General features: G+C 35.8%; 2 protein-coding genes, 1 long non-coding RNA gene and 1 pseudogene across 3 annotated transcripts; 3 read left to right on the forward strand and 1 right to left on the reverse strand.

The window, feature by feature from the left end:
• Positions 1-371: 371 nt before the first annotated feature.
• On the reverse strand, positions 372-1,127 carry LOC141832500 (uncharacterized; annotated as a pseudogene).
• Positions 1,128-1,447: 320 nt separating this feature from the next.
• LOC141831718 (splicing factor U2af large subunit B-like) lies at positions 1,448-11,660 on the forward strand. The gene is made up of 13 exons (XM_074719126.1): positions 1,448-1,744; positions 2,482-2,702; positions 3,229-3,342; positions 3,989-4,056; positions 4,675-4,745; positions 4,844-4,888; positions 4,966-5,025; positions 6,510-6,570; positions 6,660-6,772; positions 6,851-7,297; positions 8,854-8,989; positions 10,392-10,459; positions 11,265-11,660. The coding sequence occupies exons 1-13, from the start codon at positions 1,625-1,627 to the stop codon at positions 11,400-11,402; spliced, it is 1,662 nt and encodes a 553-aa protein (XP_074575227.1). The 5' UTR covers positions 1,448-1,624; the 3' UTR covers positions 11,403-11,660.
• Positions 11,661-13,229: 1,569 nt separating this feature from the next.
• LOC141832071 (GDSL esterase/lipase WDL1-like) lies at positions 13,230-17,946 on the forward strand. The gene is made up of 6 exons (XM_074719547.1): positions 13,230-13,410; positions 13,978-14,055; positions 16,856-16,996; positions 17,076-17,152; positions 17,235-17,384; positions 17,570-17,946. Exons 1-6 carry the CDS (start codon positions 13,300-13,302, stop codon positions 17,718-17,720), a joined length of 708 nt encoding a protein of 235 aa, XP_074575648.1. The 5' UTR covers positions 13,230-13,299; the 3' UTR covers positions 17,721-17,946.
• A 795-nt stretch (positions 17,947-18,741) lies between these two features.
• Positions 18,742-20,604, forward strand: LOC141832185 (uncharacterized). Its single transcript, XR_012602105.1, has 3 exons — positions 18,742-18,843; positions 18,949-19,030; positions 20,427-20,604. It is a non-coding gene; the product is annotated as an uncharacterized LOC141832185 (long non-coding RNA).
• Positions 20,605-22,999: the final 2,395 nt, after the last annotated feature.

The raw sequence follows: 22,999 nt of genomic DNA on the forward strand, positions 1-22,999 counted from the left end.
AGAATCTTGAACACGAAACTTGCGATCCATTCTTTTGCTGCTATTACAGAAACTGGCCAAGAACATCAAGAAGTGTGTTCTACAGAAAACACAAACATTATTCGTAGTATCAATATAAGAAGAAAAAAAACATAGTTTTGATCCCCAAACCTCAATCCTAAAAGAACTAAATTAGTTTCGGGAGCATTGCAAGCATGTTCGCTTTTGCAAGAAAGTAGAATCTATCATCTAGTGGTGTCACGGTTGGTATGGTATTATGATCCTTTGTGAGGAATCACGAAGGAGGATATTGTCTCAATTTTATCAAAATTTAAATCCTTATCCACTTCTGTAATTCTGTTTCATTGTAACCCATTGATCTATGCTCCGGGTTAACAAATGGTTGCAAATTCAAATTCTGTCGAATTTAGTGCCATCGAGTGGGAAAAAGATGAAATCTTGGCTATTTTCTTCACAATTTGTGTCGAAGAAATGAAATGCTGGGGAAATGGATCAAGAGAGGAGAGGAGAGCTACCAGATTGATCGGTGATCTGCCCCGTCGTCCATCACGAGGGCACAGGAGGAAGGTTCTGGTCTTCGGACGCTGCGCCGACCTCGAGAAGTCCAGCACACACGGCCCGCAGAATGTCGCCGCCGGAGATCCCTCTTCGCCCGTCGAGGCCTGAATGCCTGATTCAGCTCCCGCAGCACGGGCTCACCCTCACCGAGGCGGCGATTCTTGGGGGGCACCTCCATCAGCTCGCGGTACCCGACGGCTGGGCGGAGCTCGAGGGGCCCAGGCGGCGACCACGGAGACGCTGCCGAGGACGGCGGCGTCGACGTTGAGCACGCCCTGGATTCGGCCGGAGGGGCGGCGGGAGAGGAGGCGGAGGGTGCCGACGATCAGGCGGACGGAGCCGATGATGGAGTCGGGGAGGTGCCGCCGTACCGGCCGCCGGAGGCGTAGAGCTCGATGGACACGGAGGAGGGGGAGTCGTCGGCGAGGTAGCTTCGCGGGACGCGGAAGAGGAACTTGTCGTTCCAGTAGGGTTTAGGCCGCCGTTGATCTGAGGGTCGACCCAGATGAGCGCGTAGCTCTGCAGGAGGCGGCGGAGATCAAGCTGATCTCGAGGAAGATGGATTCCATGGAAGGCGGAGGAGGTCTTCAAGAATTCCCTGAAACGGCACTGAAAAATTCTCCAAAACCAGCGAGAGTTCTTTCCATTTATAGACACGGACGATTTTGAAGAGGAGAAATTTGAAAACAAACCCGAATTAAACCGGACCGATCTGACTCGAAGCGGTCCTCCACAAGGCCAGTCCGGACCGGCCGGTCCATTATCATTCTATTTTCCGCTCTCTTATATTCTCGACCTTTTCCGTCCAAGTAAACGACTCCCGAAATAAAGCGGGCGAGGGTTCAATGGACTTGAAACCTGGATCCGATAGTCCCTTCTAATCCGAAGCTGGAGACGGAAATCTTTTGACCTCCGCCCGTCTGCTTCTTGCCCTAGAAGGCTCTGCCGTCTGACCATCTCGAAGCCGGAAGCGAACACTTGAAAGTGAAGAAGAAGAAGAAGAAGAAGAAGTAGAGAAAAGAAGGAAAAGAAGTAGGGAAGGCGGGATAAATCGGAGTTTCTGAACATGCCGGACTACGGGGAGAGATACGAAGACAACGGCGACGGGTACGGTTTCGGGTACGGCGCCGCCTTCCCTCCGGCGAAGGGGAGCGGTTTCGACGACTTAGACGATTCCAGATCTCAGGCAATCTTCTCTTATTTGTCCTAGTTTTTGTCACTCGTTTCGAAATTTGGCCTAAAGGTTGTTCTTTTATGCAATTAATCTTGCGCTTTGCTTCCTGTAAGAGTCGCGTGGACATGCAACTGGTTATAAACCGCTTTGGTAAGCTTGATTGTTCGGTTTATTAAGGTTTTGTGAGAGAGAGAAAAACAGTTCTTGTCTCCTCAACTATTCATTTTAGGCATGCGTTAGAGAAGTTTGACTGAATTGTTCTCCTTTTGGGTCAACAATTTAGATATGCCCTTTATTATTATTGTTATACTTTTGGTTTGAGTCAAAAGTTCGTGATAATGCTCTCTCATGAAACTATCTTGATTGGAATATATGCATTTATCTGTTATTAACAATTTTCAGATGGATCAATAGAATCTCTTTCGTGTATGTTGATGTTATTAGGGTGCCCGCTGAAGGTTTGAGATACGGAATAAGCCAAGTCTAGATTAATATATTCTTGACATTTGTGTTTCAGGTGTACCTTCAGAGTAATCTCTACTTTTGAAAATTCTGTCTTTATCATGTATGTATGGTTTTGATTTTCTTTAATTTTATTTTCATATCATATGTTTTCCTATTTTGCCTGGCCATAGATGGTTTATCTTATTGCTAATTTATATATTTAAATTCATTAAGGTTATGCATGTATGTTCCAATGCTCCTCCCAATACTTTGTACTACTTATTTTACAAAATTCCTTGCTGCAGTATGACTTTCGTGAACAAGTGAGAGGGTCTTCAAAGAGCAAAGACAAGGATAGGGAAAGAGACAGTGAGCGTAGTAAGGACAGGGAAAGAGATAGGGATCGTGACCGAGACAGGGATCGGGATCGCCATCACAAACAACATAAGGATAGAAGTGAGAGAAGGGAGCGTGGCCGAGGCAGATCTGATGGTCATGATCGTTTCCATGGCCAAGACTCTGATAGGTAACCGGGTTTGTGCTCTTAGATTTATTTTGTATACATTCATGCAAATTGTTACATTGTTAGCACTTCCAAGGAGTATATTTGGTTATATATACTACTGCTTGAAGGGGTTTTTGTAGATCAAGTTTTAGGATTCACTTGAATGCTACCCTACCCAAAATTTTCAGTTCAGATTTTTATTAGAGATTGACCCTACTCGATGAAGATGCCCAACCATAGTCGGATTAAGTTGAGTTTTCTTTATATCAAGTTCTGGTAAATTTAAGGTATTGTTACAGAATAACCTTTTTGCTAGACAATGTTAAATCTGCATTATTTGACCAGAGGCAAACCATGCATTGGCAGGTGCATCATATTGATGGGCCTGCCTTTTATAAATTTGTTTGTGACCAGAGTTAACCTTCATACCAGAGGACTTAGTCACAGGGATTTTTTTTTAACAAAGTATTCTTTGGTTGTTTCTTGTGCAACTTAAAGAGATTTAAGTTTTGGAATTGTTCATTTTATATCTTCATGATCGTTTCAGGCACAAAGATTATGATAGAGACAGAGAGGGACGCCGTAGGCATCGTTCACGATCTCGGTCCAAGGGTCATTCTAGTAGGAGATCAAAATCTCGTTCTCGTTCAAGATCCAAGAGGTAAGTATTGCATCACAGTTGTACTTTTATTGGTCTTGCGGTTAGTTGAACATGTCTGAATTGGTGGTATGATATGCCTCAGATATTGATACATATATGCAATGTTCTAATAAACAACCATTACTGCATGTATCACATAGAATTAACTAGACCTCCTTGTGGCTCTAAATAAGAATTAGTTGATCAACTCATCATCCTGTCAGGTAAAATCACAAGTTTATTTAAACAAATTAATAACAGAATTACATATAATTCAGTTAACATCTTTTTTTTTGGTTTTGTTGAGTATCATTTAATTTACTGTTACCTTGATTGCATTGTATTTGTAAAATGGATCCTTTGCCAATTGGAATCCTAGGCGCAGTGTAGATGTCTCTCCTATTTTCTCTTTTCTGTTGACTTTGGATTTGAATGTTTGATGCCAGTTACTTGAGTTGTGAAGTTCACCTGCATTATAAACTTTTTTTGTGGTTTATGTTGGTTGTTTATCTCAATGTTGGCAGAATGGTTTTCTTTGTCTGTGACATGTGCATTTCAGTTGTTAGCTCAATGATTTATCTTGGATTTCGGTCTTGTTTTACTTAATTCCTTCAAGTAATTCTTTGTTTTCTACTTAATGTTTATTGATCTATCTTTCCAATAACAGCAAACGTGTTAGTGGCTTTGACATGGCCCCACCAGCCGCTGCTCTTATACCTGGTGTGCCTACTGCAGGTATATTACTGTGTTAAAATTTATGGTCTATATTCATGCAACGTTGCTTAATTCATAAATTAGTCGAGAAATATAAAAAACAGGATGGTGTCATTCTGATAAGCTACCTTATACTAGCATAAATTGGTATCGAGTGTTTTCTTGGAAATAAAATCCATGTACCGTGCATTTTTTTCGTTTTGTTTTGTTTTGTTTTTGCATTTTCTTTTTTGACTTCATTCTCAAACTGAGAACACTTTTGGTTGTCTCTTGTCTGTTTGTTTTGTTTTCTCTTGTATATGTAAGTTGTCTAGAAGGCAATGTTGGTCCACTAGTCCCTCTAAGCTGCTGAGGTGTGAGCGGATTCTATAGCTTTTGTGTTCAAGGAGGAAACAATGCACTGGTTTGATGGATCTTGTTCATCTTCAGCTGGCAATTATCTATTTTTGCTAGTTATTATCTCCAATACCTGAAAATGATAAATTTATTTGCTTTTTTCTTTGTGATGATTCTGTTACAGAATTCAGATGAAATCTTGTACGTGCGAGGACATAAAAGAATGATGCTGCATATATATTCTCTTCTACTTATTTTTAGTACCCACATTATTACATGTAGAAACTCAGTTTCTCTGTACAGGTCAGCTCACTGGAACCACTCCTGCCATTCCTGGGATGTTTCCTAACATGTTTGCTTTGGCAGCTGGACAGGTGCTTATCTATGTTCTTGCTTCATTTGAATGTTTCATCATTTAGATTTTTCTTTTACTCTTCAATTTGTGAATAACTTGATAATGTATGCTTACTAGATTCCTACTATCCCTTTAATGCCAATGCAAGCCATGACTCAACAGGTATGACTATCAACTATTTTGTATCATCACTTGATTTTGACATCTAGTCTGTTGTGAATGTTTTTTTTCTTCTTTAGGCTACTCGACATGCTCGTCGTGTATATGTTGGTGGTCTTTCACCAACTGCTAATGAGCAGGTTATTGTCTTTCTCTTCATTTCATACATTTTCATGGAAATGCTCTTTTTTTGTTTTTATTTGTGGAACCTTGTGTCGTTTCTTTAATTTTATTATTATTTCTTTAGTAAATTTTTTACTTAAAAAGTTTCCAAATCTCACATAAAGTGACAAGAAAATGGATGCTGATCAGAAATGGGGCAATGATTCACTATATATTTGGTCTAGAAAACAAGTTTGGCTTAATTGATGGGAGTTAAATTCAATTTTGGAATTTTCTAATTTAAATAGTTATTTATTTGTGACATCTACAACCAGAGTAAAAAATGATGATAGATTCTAAACACTTAACGAGAAGTATCTGGCCATATAATTTTCATTTTATGGATAATTTTGATGGCAAATTATCTTTTCAAACTTAGTCTGGTGCACCTGAATTCCAAGATGCAGAAGTTAAACGTTTCCTTTAAATATTTCTATATCATATAAATGACCTTGGAGTGAGAGAATCTGCAGTAGTATCTAATGTCATCTGCTTTATATACGCTACAACCATCTCCATAACTTGAAATTCTCTCGCATGTGTATTTTGTTGTATATTGAAATCAGTATCAATAAACAAAATTTGATGCACCTCTGTCCAATAATTTATTTATCTTTCCATGATTTTTGGATTTCAATTTTTTGAAGAATACTTGTGCTTATTGGTCATTATTTAGGACATAAGTGTATTTTAGTGCTTTAAGGGGAGATATCATGGACCAATCAATGCATTTGAATACTTGTGTTTGTTTCAACTAAAATATTTTTTCACATTGCAAACAATGCTACTTCTTACAAGTCGCATGACCTCCATGTTATACACAATAGAGAAGTGTGTGACCTCCAATCCTCCATGTTATATTCGATGCTCCAACTGATTGACGGAAATTGTTGCTAACAAAAGGTTTTATATTCTAATTTATTGTTATACATGTTATATTGCTAGTGTTTGATATATGTGATGTGCATCGGATCACTTGTGATTTATCTTCCAATGATTTAACATTAATCAAATGTGTTTTGAATAATTCTGGAGCAATGATTTCTAGTCTAGTGATTAAATCGCTTTTGAAGTATGGGGGCTGCAAATCACAGCATGCATGTGGGTCCTTATCTTTAAAATATTAGGACGGTATCCTGTTTCTTGCAATTGCTAAACTGCCCTTGTTTATCGAGTTTCTATGGTGAATGTTATCACCCTCTATTCTATTGCTCACCTTCTTAATTCAATTCCTTTACCAAACATTAATTATTTTGATATTGCAGCTCATGGATAAGTTTAGAACATATTCCACATCTATTAAAACTCTCATACTTGAAGCAAATGATAATTATGTTTTCCAAAGCTATGCTAGATAATTATTTTCCCTTCTGCATCAATTTTTATTCATGTTAAATAATTCGAAGTTGATGTGAGCCATAGTATGGTTAATGCTGATGGATTGTCATTTTGGGTTTTTCAGTCAGTTGCAACGTTTTTTAGTCAGGTGATGTTTGCTATTGGAGGGAATACAGCTGGTCCAGGTTAGTGTTTGTTACAATCTGTGGTACATCAAATGACTTTTCTTTAAGAATATTGTATTAAGTTCTTTGTGTTTTTTCTTTGGTTCCAGGTGATGCCGTCGTAAATGTTTACATAAACCATGAGAAGAAATTTGCATTTGTAGAAATGAGATCAGTTGAAGAAGCAAGCAATGCAATGGCATTGGATGGCATTATTTTTGAGGTTTGAAATTTCAAGTTTGAGATATTTTCCTGCAACTCCTGTAGGCTACTTATGACCAATGAGATTTATGTCTTTCAGGGTGCTCCAGTGAAGGTTAGAAGGCCGAGTGATTATAACCCTTCCCTTGCAGCTGCCCTTGGTCCCAGCCAACCTAATCCCAATCTTAACCTTGCGGCAGTAGGACTGTCACCTGGTTCTGCTGCTGGCCTCGAAGGACCTGATCGGGTTTTTGTTGGTGGTCTTCCATACTATTTCACTGAAGTGCAAGTTAGAGAGTTACTTGAATCCTTTGGGCCTCTTCGAGGTTTTGATCTTGTCAAGGATAGGGAAACTGGAAATTCAAAAGGATATGCATTTTGTGTCTACCAAGACCTCTCTGTCACTGATATTGCTTGTGCAGCTCTTAATGGTATCAAGATGGGTGATAAAACTCTTACAGTAAGGCGTGCAAACCAGGGTACTACACAGCCAAGGCCAGAACATGAAAGCGTACTATTACAAGCACAACAACAGGTTGCACTGCAGGTATGGTGCAAAATAATAGAAATGTGGAGTTTTAAACTGGTCATAGATCCAAATGATTTTTCTGACAAACTGAGATTAATCTTCATGAGTTGGCATTACATATTAGTTTGATTTCCATATAGTCTTCTACTACACTAGAAATCCAGTGGGGATTTTAATCTATTTCCTTTGTTGGAAGTTTCTCCAAGTATCCCTTAATTGAATGAAGTCTTCTTCATGCTGTCTTTATTTGATAACCAATGTTTTATTGTTAGGATATGTTAATAACATTTCTGGTTTCTGCTAACACAAAGTTGATTCAGATAAATTTTGTCCTCTACAATTTTGTGTGTATTTTTTTCAAGTTATTATGTGGATACAAACAAAGTTGATTCAGATAATTTTTGTTCTCTATAATTTATTTGCCTTTTTTTATTCAAGCTATCATATGGATTGCTTGGGATGAACACCTAATCGAATTCTGATTAGATGAGGATGTTAAGTATCCCCTATGGATGGATTGGGGTCTACATCTTTGTGCTTTTATATCATTTGTATCCAAGGAGTCATTTTCTATAAACTCGACTGTTTGGAAATTTCAATTTTGTTTTATATGAAACAGCCACATATCTGGGTTCTCCTATTTCGTGTAATCATGTGTAGGGCAAATGGATCGACTCATTTATGATAACAAATTCAGGGTTGTATTAACCTTTTATAACACTTAAAAAAACTGCAGTCAAAGAGTTCTCTCTCAAGATCTTATATACAATATTTCACGGTTTCTCCTTTTCATTTTCATAATTATGTGCTTAAAGTATTTACAGGCACACATATATATGCATCAGCGATCCATATAGGTTTTTGTTGGATGATGGTATCGTTTACTGAGGTTTAAGTTGGATTGTGGTCTCTATGAGGCTATGAATATTTTTATCTTTATATGCCATAGGCTTTTTACTTCACATATCTATATAGATAATCATTATATTCTCTTTCTTTTCCATTGTTTGTTAATAGTTTGAAATTAAATCTGGTTGATGTGATTCGTTTAGTTAATGTTGGCAAGTCAAGTCATCCTCTTAATAAATGGGTAGCGTTGTTTAATTTTTCCCAATATTGATTTATCTTGTTTTGTTGGTTCCAAGAATGTGCATGACTTGTTTATGACTTGCAGAACAAAATTATTAGCTAATTGTTTGTCAATTCAAAAAAGAAGGGCATTACCAAATCAAGATGATATTATCTTATCTCATTTTGTTCCTGTTTTTAGATCACTTCTATAATAAACGTGTTATTTTTAGTCTTCTGTTAATTTTTGCATTATAATTAGCTTCTTCAAGTTCCATTCCTGTCTTGGTTCGACTGTTTGATCCTGAACATTTAGACTGCATACCTCTCCTATGTTGATATTTCGACAATGCAACAACAATTAAATCAACCTGTGTTTGAACTACCTGAGAATATTTTGACAATGTGTTTAATTTCTGAGTTCTCACTTAGAAAATATTTAGGCAATACCAAGTATGGCGTTCAGTGCCGTATTTCTCTTCACCTAATAAGTCATCTCGATGCAGAAACTTGTGTACCAGGCTGGATCGCTTCCTACAAAGGTGGTATGCTTAACTCAGGTGGTTACTCCAGATGAACTGAGAGATGATGAGGAATATGAAGACATATTGGAAGATATGAGGGGAGAAGGTGGAAAATATGGTGAGAATTAACCTCTTTAGTCGATTTTCTGCCTTTTATTTGCTCGTACTCTTTTCTCTCCATGGCTCCTACCTATAGTAAAAATTAGTAAAACAATTAAGGAAAGATGATAGCAATAAAAGGAAATAAATCACTCATACTACAAATATGAGAACTTTTATATATGGATTTTGTAAAGCACGGAAGGTGTGGAAAATGGAATAAGCAAAGTGACGAGAATAGAGAAGAATTATATTATTTCTACTCTATATTCATCTTTGTTTACTTGGACATCAGAAGGAAAGAAATAATATTGCTTGTGCATTGATTGTTTGCTTAAAATAGAGGAACTGGATATGATAAATTACTTACTGTCCACTTTTTCAGAAACAAACTTGTACATGTATTATTACTATGTAGCCGATCTCAAATAATTGGGAGTAACATAACTTGAAAATATTTCTTTTACAAAACAAGGTTTACAATCTCTTTCAGTGCGGGTTTCTTAACAGTGGACGATGAGTGATATCCTATGCAGGGAAAGATGGGATGCAATTAGTGTTTTATCTATCCAAAGATACAAAGGAAGAAGACAACTTCCCCAATCTTCTTGATGCAACTATATACATTTCTAAGAGGAAGAAGAAGATGGCTTACCTTGCCTTCTGGTGCTAATGTTACAAGGAGGAACCAAAGAAAAGACATGAGGCCCATAACAAAATCCTTCAGAAAAAGCATCAAATTTTTTGTGAAAAAGAGGAAAACAAGAACCAATATTACAACAAATCGTGACTCCATCAATTTGTTCTTCTTACATCCTCATTATCCGCAATGTTACACAAATTGCTTCTTGGAGATAGATTGGAGGTGAGGAGCTTGCCTGCGTCCTTGCAGGTGTAGGTGATTCTGAATTCTGTAGGGTGAGCTTCTGACCTAGGGCATACTTCTCATATAAGCCTTGTCCATTAGGAAGTAGGAAAAGGTAGAGGTGGAGAGGCGCAGTGTCGGTGGGCAACACTCAACACCTCCAACTGTCAAGTAGCTGGAGAACGATCTTTAGCTACGCTGAGTACCAGAGTAATTGACTGCTTGGAGTTCTATGGAGCGCCATGATGAAAGAAGCTCGGAGATAAGAGATTAGGCAAAGTCATTAAAATCTTTTATACATATTGAGATCACCTTTCAATTCATATTAAATGTTGGTGTAATAACTTGGCACGGCATTATATGTGACATTAAACATTTGATTGATGGTGCATTTGAAAATCTCCACACAAAAACCTAGTTAGGAGACTCGTGCAACTTTTCTTGCTATTTCACATGAGAACCTAACATTTTTCTATGTTAAAATTGATATGCTTGCTTTACTATGATTTTTGCCCCTTTTCCTATGTGAATCTCAATAACTGTTATTTTCCTTCAGGTAAGTTGGTCAGTGTTGTAATTCCACGTCCTGGACCGAACGGAGAGCCAGCCCCTGGTGTTGGAAAGGTCAGTGAATGCAAGCATGGTTGTGGTGTCATCATTGAGTTCATATTACATACTTTCACATGTACTGTTTGTTTTCTTCTTGTGTTTTCAATAAATTATTGGCAAAATTATATGGATACCCAAAATTTATTATTGTTCCATCTATTCCTGTCTTTCAAAAAGATCTCCACTTAAGTCTTATCAAGTAAATTGCTTAACGAAGTTAAGTTATATCTAGACCCCCATTACAGTAGGTTGAATTAGTCATATCATGACCTTAAATGGAGTTCTGAAAAAAAAAGGGTGCATGGATTACCAATTAAATTAGAGGTCATGTACATATTGCTAACCTTTAATCATATCTTTGGCACTATTGCCTTTCTGGCATGCCCATTTGATCCTTTCTACATTTTTGTGCAAAAAAAAGGGGGGGAAATGATGTGCAACATTGGCAATCCTTTCAGCAACCACATCATTGAATTTATTTTCATTTTCCTCGTTGATTATAATTTAAAATTTACCATCTCTGGTGGATCAATCATATCTGTGTTTCTAAATGCTAAATGCTCTAGAATTTATAGAAAAGTGCTGATTTAGATGTTGCGATCATATAGTTCGATATCCTTTTGCTTGTTGCTGTATGTAACTGATTCGATTTCTTCTAATGCTTTTATTTATATTCCTTTTATACAATCGCTATTTTTCTAAGCACATTAATTTTCGAATCCCAGGAATATTATTCTTCAGTCTAGTTGAAACTAACTGTCCAATCTGCAAGATAACTGCTATTCTTTTTCCTAGGAACTCAAATTCTCTCTTTTCTCAGGTATTTCTGGAGTTCGACGATATTGACGGTTCTACCAAAGCCAGGCTAGGACTAAATGGAAGAAAGTTTGGAGGGAATGAAGTTGTGGCAGTCTTTTATTCCGAGAGCAAGTTTGCCCAAGGCGACTACGATGGCTAATTGTTTAAAATGTGTTACAATGAACTAATTTTCTCCCTAGTAACATTGTGTAATATATAGTAGTCTTTATGGAGCTCCTAATTCCGGATTGAAATCAGTTTTAGGGTTCCTTGTGTCAACCAGTATTCCCCATATGAATCTGTTTAGGGTTCTTGTGGGAACCATTCAAGAACAGGATTTCGACTCAATTGAGTAGGCATGTATCAAAATTTCAAAAGGTTTAGTGAAACTTTAATAAATAGATGTATGTTAATGCAATTATGGATTGCTTAAAATGATTTACCTTTAGATTAGTGAGGTTGATACTGTCCCTTGGAGTTGTTATTTATTGTAAAACCCTTCTAGATTTTGTGCTTCTGTTGATTAAACTGGTTTAGAAAACAGAGCATGTTGTTACTATTGATCTAAACTAGGATTGCAAGTTAAATTGGTTTCGTGGTGTTTAAGTTTGATTGATAAGGTAATTGAGAAGTCAAATTGAGTTTAAAATGAATCAAGTTGATGAAATGATTCAAATTTGATTTGGTTTCATAAAAATGAGTTTGAATTTGATTTATTTAGATATTATTAAAATTTTAATTAAGTTTATTTGATGTTTAAAATTTTAAATTGTTAAGTTTGTTTAGTTGGATAGTCAGCGTGATCAGTTTAGTTAGTATGTTATTACAAATTTATTTATTTTAAGAGTTTCTTTGTTTATTGCTCATATTGATAAGAGTTTTCTAGATGAATAGAGATTTGATTATGGTTTGGAATTAACGGTTTGATTATTTAAAATTATACTACTTCATCCTTATATATATTTTTTATATTTTTTTATAATTTTTGTCCAATCATTAAGTTGTATTTGAATTTTTAAAACTTTTCAACAAAAGAAAAAATTTATCATCTTAGTGGTTTCACATGATCGGTTCTATGATCATTTAAGAGGAGATAAATTAAGAAATTGTAATTGGTTATAATGGAGGAAGATATTTTTTCGATTTTATTGAGATTTGACTCTGTCCATTTCAGTAAGTCTGTTCCATCGTAACTAACTCAATCATATTTCAGAGATGAGTTCTTAAAACTCAATCCGCGATAAGATGAGCAATATATTTTATCAATTTAATTCATGAATATTATTTTCTTATTTATAAATATTAATAAATTAAATATTTAAATTTATTTATTTAATTTAATAAATTATTTAAATTTATTTATTTAATTATCTTTGTATATATTAAAAGGAGCATAAATAAATTATTATTTATCAATTATTACCCTAATCTAAACAAGCGATTAAAATTATTATAGCTGATTTTTGAATTCTTTATGGACTGATGTGACTTGGCAAAAGAAAACAAACAAAATTCTTTCTGAAATCTTGAATTAATCAATATTGCAATTGAATCTTTGAAAATGATTAAGATGATAGATTCTATTCGATGAATATTTTTAATCAATCATTAAAATAAATTAAAAAATAAGAATTAGGCATCGCTTTGCAATCAAAAATACTTTACCATTATATCAAAATTAAATATACTTATTGTGAAATTTTTGTTTGTTGGCTCATTTAAAAAAATGATACACTACATATATAAAATTTAATATAACATACTCAACTTACATAGATGTCGATTTCATTATATGGATATGAAATTCACTGTATCAAGTATGTGACATTTTTTAATGTATTGTATTATTGCTCCTCACGTAAATTGAATAAAATTTCTGTAGGAATATGAATTAAAAAAACATTTAATAATATCAAATATTTTATTTATTTATTTATTTAATGATGATACGAGGTGGGTTTATCCTCGGCCAGCCTTCCTGGTCAAGCAATGCGCACCGCTACAGTAGTTATCGATCCATCGGGGGATCGGAGGAGGCAGACCGATCGGGAGGAGTGATGGTCGGCCCCGGAAGACCGCTGTTCGTGCTCTTCGGATCTTCCATCGTCCAGTTTAGCTACGGCAACGGCGGCTGGGGGGCCATCCTCGCCGACTACTACGCCCGCAAGGTACTCCCGAGATTTCTCCCTGGGCTCGAAGTTCTTCGTTTGGATCTTTGAATCTGATGATTGTCTTGGGGTTTTCACAAATCTCCGTCTTTAAGTTCTATAACAGGTTAGGATGTTGTTCGGTCGGTTCATAAATAAGCCATTTGATTTGGTTTGGTAGATTCCGTACTTTGCGTTCTATAAATAACCTGATGGTTATGATTCACCTTTGATGATGGGATTTTGACTATCTAGCCGGCCTTTCTGTAAATGTTTGAGATTTTGATACAGCCTCTCCTATATTTGCATATACATATACAAGAGGCTTGTGAATTTTCTAACATGTATACATACATTGAATACAGAGTCGTGTATTTTCATTCAAAACCATTGACCTTTTTAGTTGCATTCTACAGTCAGCATCATCCCCCCAATTTAGGGTTCTTATCTGCAATATAACTGTGCTTGCAATATATCCATGCCGATATGGTATGCTCTGTATATTTTAGATTTCGCAAACAACTTTCCTACTTTTAAATTTCAAGTTTCAGGACCACATACATCAATTTTTTGTGAACCTCTCAATAGGCTGACATTTTAGTGCGCGGATATGCTGGATGGAACTCAAGACGAGCTGTCCAAGTGCTTGATAAAATTTTCCCAAAGGTAGATGGCAGAACACTATATGTTTTAGATAATTTCCAAAAGGTCTGCTTATAATGTGTATCAAAAAGTTCATACTTCTGTTCCTCATTACTGTATGCTGATAAATGGTAATATAATTTTGCACAACTTTTACAAGTTAGGTCTTTTTTACATGAAGATGTTCTATGACTAGACCCATTCTAATTGTGGACTTTATTATAAAAGGACAGACCAGCGTTCATAGGATTCCTGATGAGCAATAAGTCAATTGCAGTTTCATAATTTGAGTGTTTTGATTCATTGTTGCCTTGTCCTATGCATGCAGTTATGGCTAACTTTGTATTATGCATACTCATGTATTGTCCATAATACCACTTTACTTTTTTCCTTCTCCTCTATGACTTTATCAGCGATCAAACTACCTGCTCATACTAGATGCTGCATCAGGAATATGAACTTGACTCTCTCAAGGTTCAACCTTGTCTGCTTTGCTAGCTTCCATTATCCTCTGAATCTTAACACCTTGATTAATTGTTTTAGGTGGTTTTTTTCCTCTCATGTTACATCTTAGACATTGTATGCTACTATGCTCTTAAAACTCTTGGTAACAACTATTACACAACAATGCAAACGCTAATGCTTCCATCAATACATGTATCATGTTCCTTGTAGTGCCCTTTCTACAGAAATAAACTAATCCAACTAGACCAGAATAATATGGTTCTTGGTGTCTAGAGGGAGTATTTTAAGTAATTAAAGGTCAAGGGTTCAATTTTCTCCTGTGATGTTTGAGGTTACCAACTAGCCTATTAGTTGGTAGCGGCCGTGGAAGTTGTTGCTAAAGTTTTAGGTTCAAAACCCACCTTCACCTAGTTGTGAAAGCTTAAGGTTCTTATAACTATTTTTTTTCAAAAAAAAAAAAGAGAGAGAGAGAGAGAGAGAAGATTGTCATATTTCTCAGAGATTTATATTAAAAAAATTCTCATCGTACTATTCCTATTTTCTTCACCTACAGTATCCACCTCTGTGTTTTGCTCTGGCTTGTACATGCTTAGTTCCCACCCATCAATGATTTGTTGGAGGGGGCAAATTTATTGAACTTCAAATTGACAAACAAAAAGACATGACTAGTAAACCTAACAGTATTTTTGCACCATAGATCAGAATGCTCCAGACATCAATCCTTGGTAGTTTATCTTATCATATATCTATTTCTCAAAAAAAAAGAGAGAAAAAGAAAAACAACTAGCTGATTGTTTACAAAAGCAAAATAAGAAAGATGAAAAGTACGTATGATTGAATATTCAGTTTTATTATATTTTTCTTTGACTTGCTGAAGAGAAGCAATACATGTTCAAAGTTCCTGTCTTCATTCAATAATTACACTAAGTTCTGGACAATTAAGTTTATTGGCAACTTCTTAGTAGGGATTTAAATGAACATAATGTTCGTGAACCAGATCAATAATGGGTTTGATAAAAGTTCATTTATGTTTGTTTCATATTGTTTGATATTTTAAAATATATATGTGCAAAAAAATGCTTTAGCACTAGAGAAATCAGCTTGGTAACATTAGTAAATAGTGATTGAGAATAGTTCTCAAATAAACTTGCTTACAAACTATTCTTAAGTTCCATTATGACATTGCATCATTGTTTGTTTAAATATATAAAAAAATAAATTACATGTGTATATCGACCATTGTTTCTAGATATCTTATTATTTTATGATTTCAAATTATCTATAATATCTAAGATTATAAAATAATATAAGTTCATTCATTGATCAACCTTTTAACTAAATTATAAAGATAACATTGTCTCTAATTGATCTGAGTTAAAACTTGAGCTTGATTAGTTTTTTCAAGCATACTTGAACATATTTTTAAGCAAAAAAAGATAAACAAACAAGCTTGAGCACATTCTAGCTCGGTTAGTTTGCAGCCCCTACCTCTCAGCATATGGAACCATGCAGTCCATTTTGAACCCAACAGCAAAAATCTGCACTATGCTCATAACAAATTGCCGTGAGGAAATATTTTAACACATCAACCGGATCTGCTATAAATAGGTTGTTGGTGAATTTGTAGTCTGCCACACTAGCAGAGACTACTGTGCCATAAATCTGGAGCATGGACCCAAAATGAAATCATCTTACAAGACAATGGCTGAAGGGTTACTTTGAATGGGGAGAAAATCTGGTGGTGCTCTACACCATCAAAGTAGAAATTCGTGGTTCAACATGGGAGCTACACAGGCTAACTAGTGTATCTTGCAGAGGAATGCTGACAAAGCACCTCCTGCTCCTTTTGTGTTGCTATGGATAGCAATACATTCATCCCACTGGAATCATGTCTGATTCACTAGATCAAATTTATTGGATGTCTTTCATTACAAGTCTACTATCTTAGAAGAACCATAATCAACGCAATGGATGCTATGCTGGATTTGGAGAAATTTGGCACTCAAGAAACCAAAGTATATCTCAGAGCTTGCCAAGGTAGGAAAAAGAAACATTGTTGCTCTATAAGATTTACTGTAACCGTTAGGATGATTACTTCTTTCTGTAAGATAAAACATACTGAATGGGTGGGAAATTGGTAAACTCCCAACTCTTTGCCTTTCACTTCCTTGACATATTTTCTATCGATGAATTTCTTTAGGGCTTTTGTTTTCGAGTTCTTTCATGGAGATCAAATTTTCAAGTGTTTTTTTTGTTTAATTTATGTCAACACTTACCTGGTTGAGTTTATGACTATGTTGCTAGTTAAATTGGCAATTATCACTTACATCCAACGTTAACCTCTTTGACTCTCTACTAGAATGCAGCAATTCAACCTTCTTTGGTAATTGTTTACTTTGGTGGGAATGATTCGTGCATTCCTCACACATCCAGCAAATGCCCTCATGTGCCTCTTCAAGAATATATTGCGAACATGGAAAAGATTGCAGTTCACCTAATGGTAGCCGTTTATTTTAACAGCTGAAGCTACATAAAGATGTTTTAGAAGTGTCTGTCGACATTGAAATGTTATTTTTCAGGGTTTATCTGAGAAGACGCGGATTATCTTCCTTAGCTGCCCTCCTATTAATGAGGAATTGCATCGTCTGGCACAAGAGTAATGCTCTGGTGATCCATTTCTAGTCATTTGTTCAAACTTCATACTTTCGAGATTCACTCAGTTTACCCCCCAAACGCAGTCCTAAACTATGTGTGGCGGTTCGTACGATTGAATCCTGCAAAAAGTACTCAGAAGCTTGCAAGCAGCTGTGCCAGCGGATGGGTCTGAAAGTTATCGACCTTTTCACTGTAATTCAAGAGCATGATGACTGGAGTACTCGATGCTTTACGTAAGTATGCATGTTTTGTTTTCTAATTCATGCTCCTTCGACCATTGATCGTCGATAGATAATTGCGACAGGTAGAACACAAACTCCAACAATAATACTACTTGTGGAAACTTGATAAATACTTGTTTAGATTTTCAAGTTGTAATGCTACTGAAGCACTGGTTATATGCTTTCTGCTGATGTAGTGAAGATGGAGTTCACTTCTCGGCCGAAAGTAGCAAGATCGTAGCAAGAGAGATACTTAAGGCGTTAAGAGATGCTGATTGGAAACCTACTTTGTACTGCAATGCCATGCTGCCGGAGTTCGGGGAGGACTCAGATTCTGATCCGGAATGATCCGGCTGTTGCCGATGGAACATCCACAGGCAACTTAGGGCTGTAAGCAAGTCAAAGTCGAGGCAAATTTTATGCTTCAAACTTGTTTGATAAGGTAGCTAAACCAAGTCGTCTAAAATAAACTAAGCATTTGAAATGATTGTTCAAACTTGAGCTTGATTTATTTAGATGTTATCAAGCTCTTAATTCAAACTTATTTGATTGTTTGAAATTTTTACATTTTAAATTTCGTAAGCTATTGAAATAATTGTTTAAACTTGATTTGGTTTTTTTTTTATGAGTTTGATTCATTTAGATGTTATTAAAACAGTAGATATGCTACCTCAACGGCTCTTCTAGAGTCGATCCCACGAATATGGAGAGAGGTTCATTTACATATATAAGTGTTAGGCGCATAGCGAGATCGATCTTAGGTCGTCACCTTCTGGAATCGACTTTTGATTATTACGTCAGTAATACCATGTGTGTTCATGTGCTATGTCCCAGGGATCATTTAGATGTTATCAAGTTCTCAATTCAATTATATAAATTTTGTTTGATTATTGAATTTGATAATATAAATTTATTTATTTATTTTAATTTATTTAGTATGTTGATAAGAGTTTTATTGATGAATACGATTCATGAATATTAATGAGTTGAACGTATGAGTTAAATATATACGAGTTCAAACTTTTCGTTTAATTTGATGAATTATTTAAATTTATTTATTTAATTAATCTTTATATATTAAATAAATATAAATAAATTTTTATCAAATTAAAAATTAAATTTATAATCCGTTCGGTTTATCTACAAGACAACTCACAAAAAAAAAAACCGAAAAAGAGAAGCAATTGTTGAAGCTAGATTGGTTATGTACTGCCGTTCAGCTTGAACTTCAGTCGACATTGTCGGGCCAAGTACGGCCCATTATTGGTCCAACTGCGGGCCCACCGGCGGGCCCAATTAGTCCTCCACTGGATATAAATGGCAGTCGGTCGACACTTTTCTTCCTTCGTTTTTTCGCCCTTCCCTCGATAGAAATGGCGGTCTTCTCTTCGCCTTCATCAATTCGAGCTTTCGGTACCACTTCAACAGCAATCGAGGTCGAGCATGGCGGACGGTCGATGCAGCGATCCAGGTCTGAGTTCTCACTTAGAAAATATTTAGGCAATCCCAAGTATGGCGTTCAGCGCCATATTTCTCTTCTCCTAATGAGTCAGAAACTTGTGTATGCTTAAATCAGGTGCTCACTCCAGATGAACTGAGAGATGATGAGGAATATGAAGAGACATTGGAAGATCTGAGGGAAGAAGGTGGAAAATATGGTGAGAATTAACCAACCTCTTTAGTCGATTCATTTTCTGCCTTTTATTTTTTTTTCTTGTACTCTTTTCTCTTGGCAAGTGTTTATAGTTGATGCTCAATGGTAAAATCAAAAATAAAGTAAAATAAAATTGAACAATCACTTGTTTTTATAAAATCATGAACTTTGAATAAATACTTGTTAGTGCTTCAGAAAAAGTTTAATAAATTTCTTCTCTCCATGGCTCCTACCTACAGTAAAAAGTAGTAAAACAATTAGGGAAAGATGATAGCAATAAAAGTAAATAGATCACTCATACTACAAATATGAGAACTTTTATATATGGATTTTGTATAGGACGGAAGAGAAGAATTATATTATTTCTACTCTATATTCATCTTTGTTTCCTTGGACATCAGAAGGAAAGAAATAATATTGCTTGTGCATTAATTGTTTGCTTAAATAGAGGAATTGGATATAATAAATTACTTACTGTCCACTTTTTCAGAAGCAAACTTGTACATGTATTATTACCATGTAGCCAATCTCAAATAGTTGGGACTAAAATAACTTGAAAATATTTCTTTTACAAAACAAGGTTCAGTGGAGTATGAGTGACATCCTATGCAGTGGAGTCCAAAGATACAAAGGAAGAAGACAACTTCCCCAATCTTCTTGATGCAGCTACCTACATTTCTAAGAGGAGGAAGAAGATGGCTTACCCTGTCTTCTGTTGCTAATGTTACAAAGAGGAACCAAAGATAATACATGAGGCCCATAACAAAATCCTTCTGGCAAAGCATCAAACTTTTTGTGAAAAAGAGGAAAACAAGAACCAATATTACAACAAACAAACTGTGATTCCATCAATTTGTCTTACTTCCTCATTATCCATAATGTTATGCAAATTGCTTCTTGGAGATGGATTGGAGGTGAGGAGCTTGATACTTAATTATGTAGGGTGAGTTCCTGACCTAGGTCATACTTCTGATATATAAGCCTTGTCCATTAGAAAGTAGGAAAAGGTCGATGAGCAACACTTAACACCTCCAACTGTCAAGTAGCTGGAGAAGGATCTTTAGCTAAGTTCTATGAGAGTCCCATGATGAAAGAAGCTGGGAGATAGAGATTAGGCAAAGTCATTAAAATCTTTTATACACATTGAGAATGCCTTTCAATTCATATTAAATATTGATGTAATAACTTGGCACGGCATTATATGTGACATTAAACATTTGATTGATAATGCATTTGAAAATCTCCACACAAAAACCTAGTTAGGAGACTCATGCAACTTGTCTTGCCATTTCACGTGAGAACCAAATGATTTTCTTTGTTAAAATGGATATGCTTGCTCTTTACTATGATTTTTTCTCCCTTTTCCTATGTGAATCTCAATGACTGTTATTTTCCTTCAGGTAATTTGGTCGATGTTGTAATTCCACGTCCTGGACCGAACGGAGAGCCAGTCCCAGGTGTTGCAAAGGTCAGTGAATGCAAGCATGGTTGTGGTGTCATCATTGAGTTCATATTACTTACTTTCACATGTACTGTTTGTTTTCTTCTTGTGTTCTCAAGAAATTATTGGCAAAATTATATGGATACCCAAAATTTATTGAAAGATCTTCACTTAAGTCTTATCAAGTAACTTGCCTAATGAAGTTAAGTTATATCTAGACCCCCATTAAAGTAGGTTAAATTATCATATCATGACCTTAAATGGAGTTCTGAAAAAAATTAGGGTACATTTAGAGGTCATGAACATATAGCTAACCTTTAATCATATCTGTGGCACTAATGCCTTTGCATGTCCATTTGATCCTTTCTACATGTTTGTGCATAAAAAGGAAAAAAATGATGTGCAACATTGGCGATCCTTATTCTCATCATATTCCTCGTTGACGATAATTTAACATTTACCATCTCTGGTGGATCAGTCATGTCTGTGTTTCTCCGAAGGTTTGATGGGAATGCTAAATGCTTGAGAATTTATACATATTTAGATGTTGCAATCATATAGTTCGATATCCTATTGCTTCTTGTTGTATATAACTGGTTGGATTTCTTCTAATGCTTGTATTTATATTCCTTTTATACAATCACTATTTTTCTAAACACATTAGTTTTCGAATCCCAAGAATATTATTCTCTATATATTTTCAATCTAGTTGAAACTAATTATCCGGAGGGGAGCCTTGCGCAATAATAAAATTGTTGTTGTATGACTTGAAGGTCACGAGTTTGAGTTTCAGAAATATTCTTTTGCAAAACAAAATAAGATTGTGTGCAATAGCTCGAACTCCACATTAATAGGAGCTTCATGCATGAAGAATAGGAATTCAACTCAATTGAGTAGGCATTTATCAAATTTTCAAAAGACATAGTGAAACTTTAATAAATAGATGTATGTTAATGCAGTTATGGATTGCTTAAAATGATTTGTGTTTAGATTAGTGAGGTTGGTATTGTCTCTTGGAGTTGTTACTATTGATTTAAACTAGGGTCGTGATTTGTGTTGTTTAAGCTTGTTTGATAAGATAATTAAGTCAAATTAAATTGTGTTTAAAATGAATTGAAATAGTTTAAGCTTAGTTTGTTTTTTATGAGTTTGAATTTGATTCATTTAGATGTTATGGAGTTCTCGATTTAATTTTATTTGATTTTTTAAATTATATTGTTAGTGATTTTATTATTAGATATATTATATAAGTTAAATAATTTTTATAAATTTAATGTATCCACTTAGAGACGGATCCATGACAAGTCAAGTCCGTTAAATTGGATTAATGAGTAACCAATTTGTTGATCTCATTTCGGGTCAAGTTCGATCCAAATCTGACCTGAGGCTATACAGATCTAGATGAATATAATTTATAAATTATATTTATAAATATGATTCATACCATCTCTATTTTGTGAATAGTAACGAATTAAATAGGTATACGTTCAATTTAATAAATTATTTAATTTTATTTATTTAACTAATTCTATGTATATTACATAAATATAAATAAAAATTTTATCAAATGGAACATTGCTAAACAAGGAATTAAAATTATTATATCCGGACTTTATTTAACTCATATATTTTTATTTTTTATATATTTAATCATTTTAATCAATTGATCTTAATTTTTAAATTAAATTTCTAGATGAATTTGAAGAATTATGATGTTGAGACCGGAGAGGGAGCATGGAGATATCAGCTCCAAAGATCCGGCAGCATCAGCATCTCCGAACTCAGATCCGCTAGCTCGATCACTCGTCTCGTGCTAATCTCCAAATGTGCATAAAATCGTGGCTAATCTCCATGTGCATGCACCAGAACTGGAACACGTGCTAAAAAGGTGGAACACGTGAAAAATGAGGTGAAATGCTTCCTCGTGCATGCACCAGACTGGAACACGTGCTAAAAAGTTGGAACACGTTTTCGAGATACCGGTCCACCGGTTCCATGCATTTTCTCTCTTGCTAGCAGTTGATACGTCTTCACTTGGCAGCTAACGTGTGCAGAGGAGCTGCCGTTCAATTTGAACTACCCGAGTCAACATTGTCGAGCCAAGTACGGCCCAGGCCGGCCGGACCAGACCGGGGAGTGGACCGGGAAAGTCGCATAAGTTGTTCTCGGTCCGCATACCAATCGCGGAGTCAACAGGGAACGGTTGGCCGCCGCGTCAAAACACACTGCCAGTTTGTGACCACGTGGCCCGTTTTCCACGCGCCGGACTGGTTCGTCGCACGACGGCGCCTAGTTGCCTTGCCAACCCGAAACACCCACCCGCGGCCTTATCATTGGTCAAGCAGCGGGGCCCACCGGTGGGGCCCGATTCCTCTCCCACCGGACTTGTCCTGGTACATCGTGAACGTGTCGTCCTCTCTTACGTCGGTAGTTGGCAGTACTAGAAACAGCGAGGAAGCTTATCCGGCCTTCTTCTCTCACTCCACTAAAACTCACACACGCACCTCACCCTATTTTCTATAGGTGGAGAAT

Source organism: Curcuma longa, chromosome 7 (genome assembly GCF_044706935.1).
Source record: "Curcuma longa cultivar G26 ecotype Majalengka, Jawa Barat chromosome 7, ITB_CL_G26_1.1, whole genome shotgun sequence".
Classification (NCBI taxonomy): Eukaryota; Viridiplantae; Streptophyta; class Magnoliopsida; order Zingiberales; family Zingiberaceae; genus Curcuma; species Curcuma longa.

Excerpts from the sequence above, each read along its gene's own strand:
- LOC141832071 (XM_074719547.1), top strand. The coding sequence starts at position 13,300 with ATGGTCGGCCCCGGAAGACCGCTGTTCGTGCTCTTCGGATCTTCCATC. Across the intron at positions 13,411-13,977 it reads CCGACTACTACGCCCGCAAG|GCTGACATTTTAGTGCGCGG; the intron begins GTACTCCCGAGA and ends ACCTCTCAATAG. Across the intron at positions 14,056-16,855 it reads TTGATAAAATTTTCCCAAAG|AATGCAGCAATTCAACCTTC; the intron begins GTAGATGGCAGA and ends ACTCTCTACTAG.
- LOC141831718 (XM_074719126.1), top strand. The coding sequence starts at position 1,625 with ATGCCGGACTACGGGGAGAGATACGAAGACAACGGCGACGGGTACGGT. Across the intron at positions 4,746-4,843 it reads TTGCTTTGGCAGCTGGACAG|ATTCCTACTATCCCTTTAAT; the intron begins GTGCTTATCTAT and ends TATGCTTACTAG. Across the intron at positions 8,990-10,391 it reads GGGAGAAGGTGGAAAATATG|GTAAGTTGGTCAGTGTTGTA; the intron begins GTGAGAATTAAC and ends ATTTTCCTTCAG.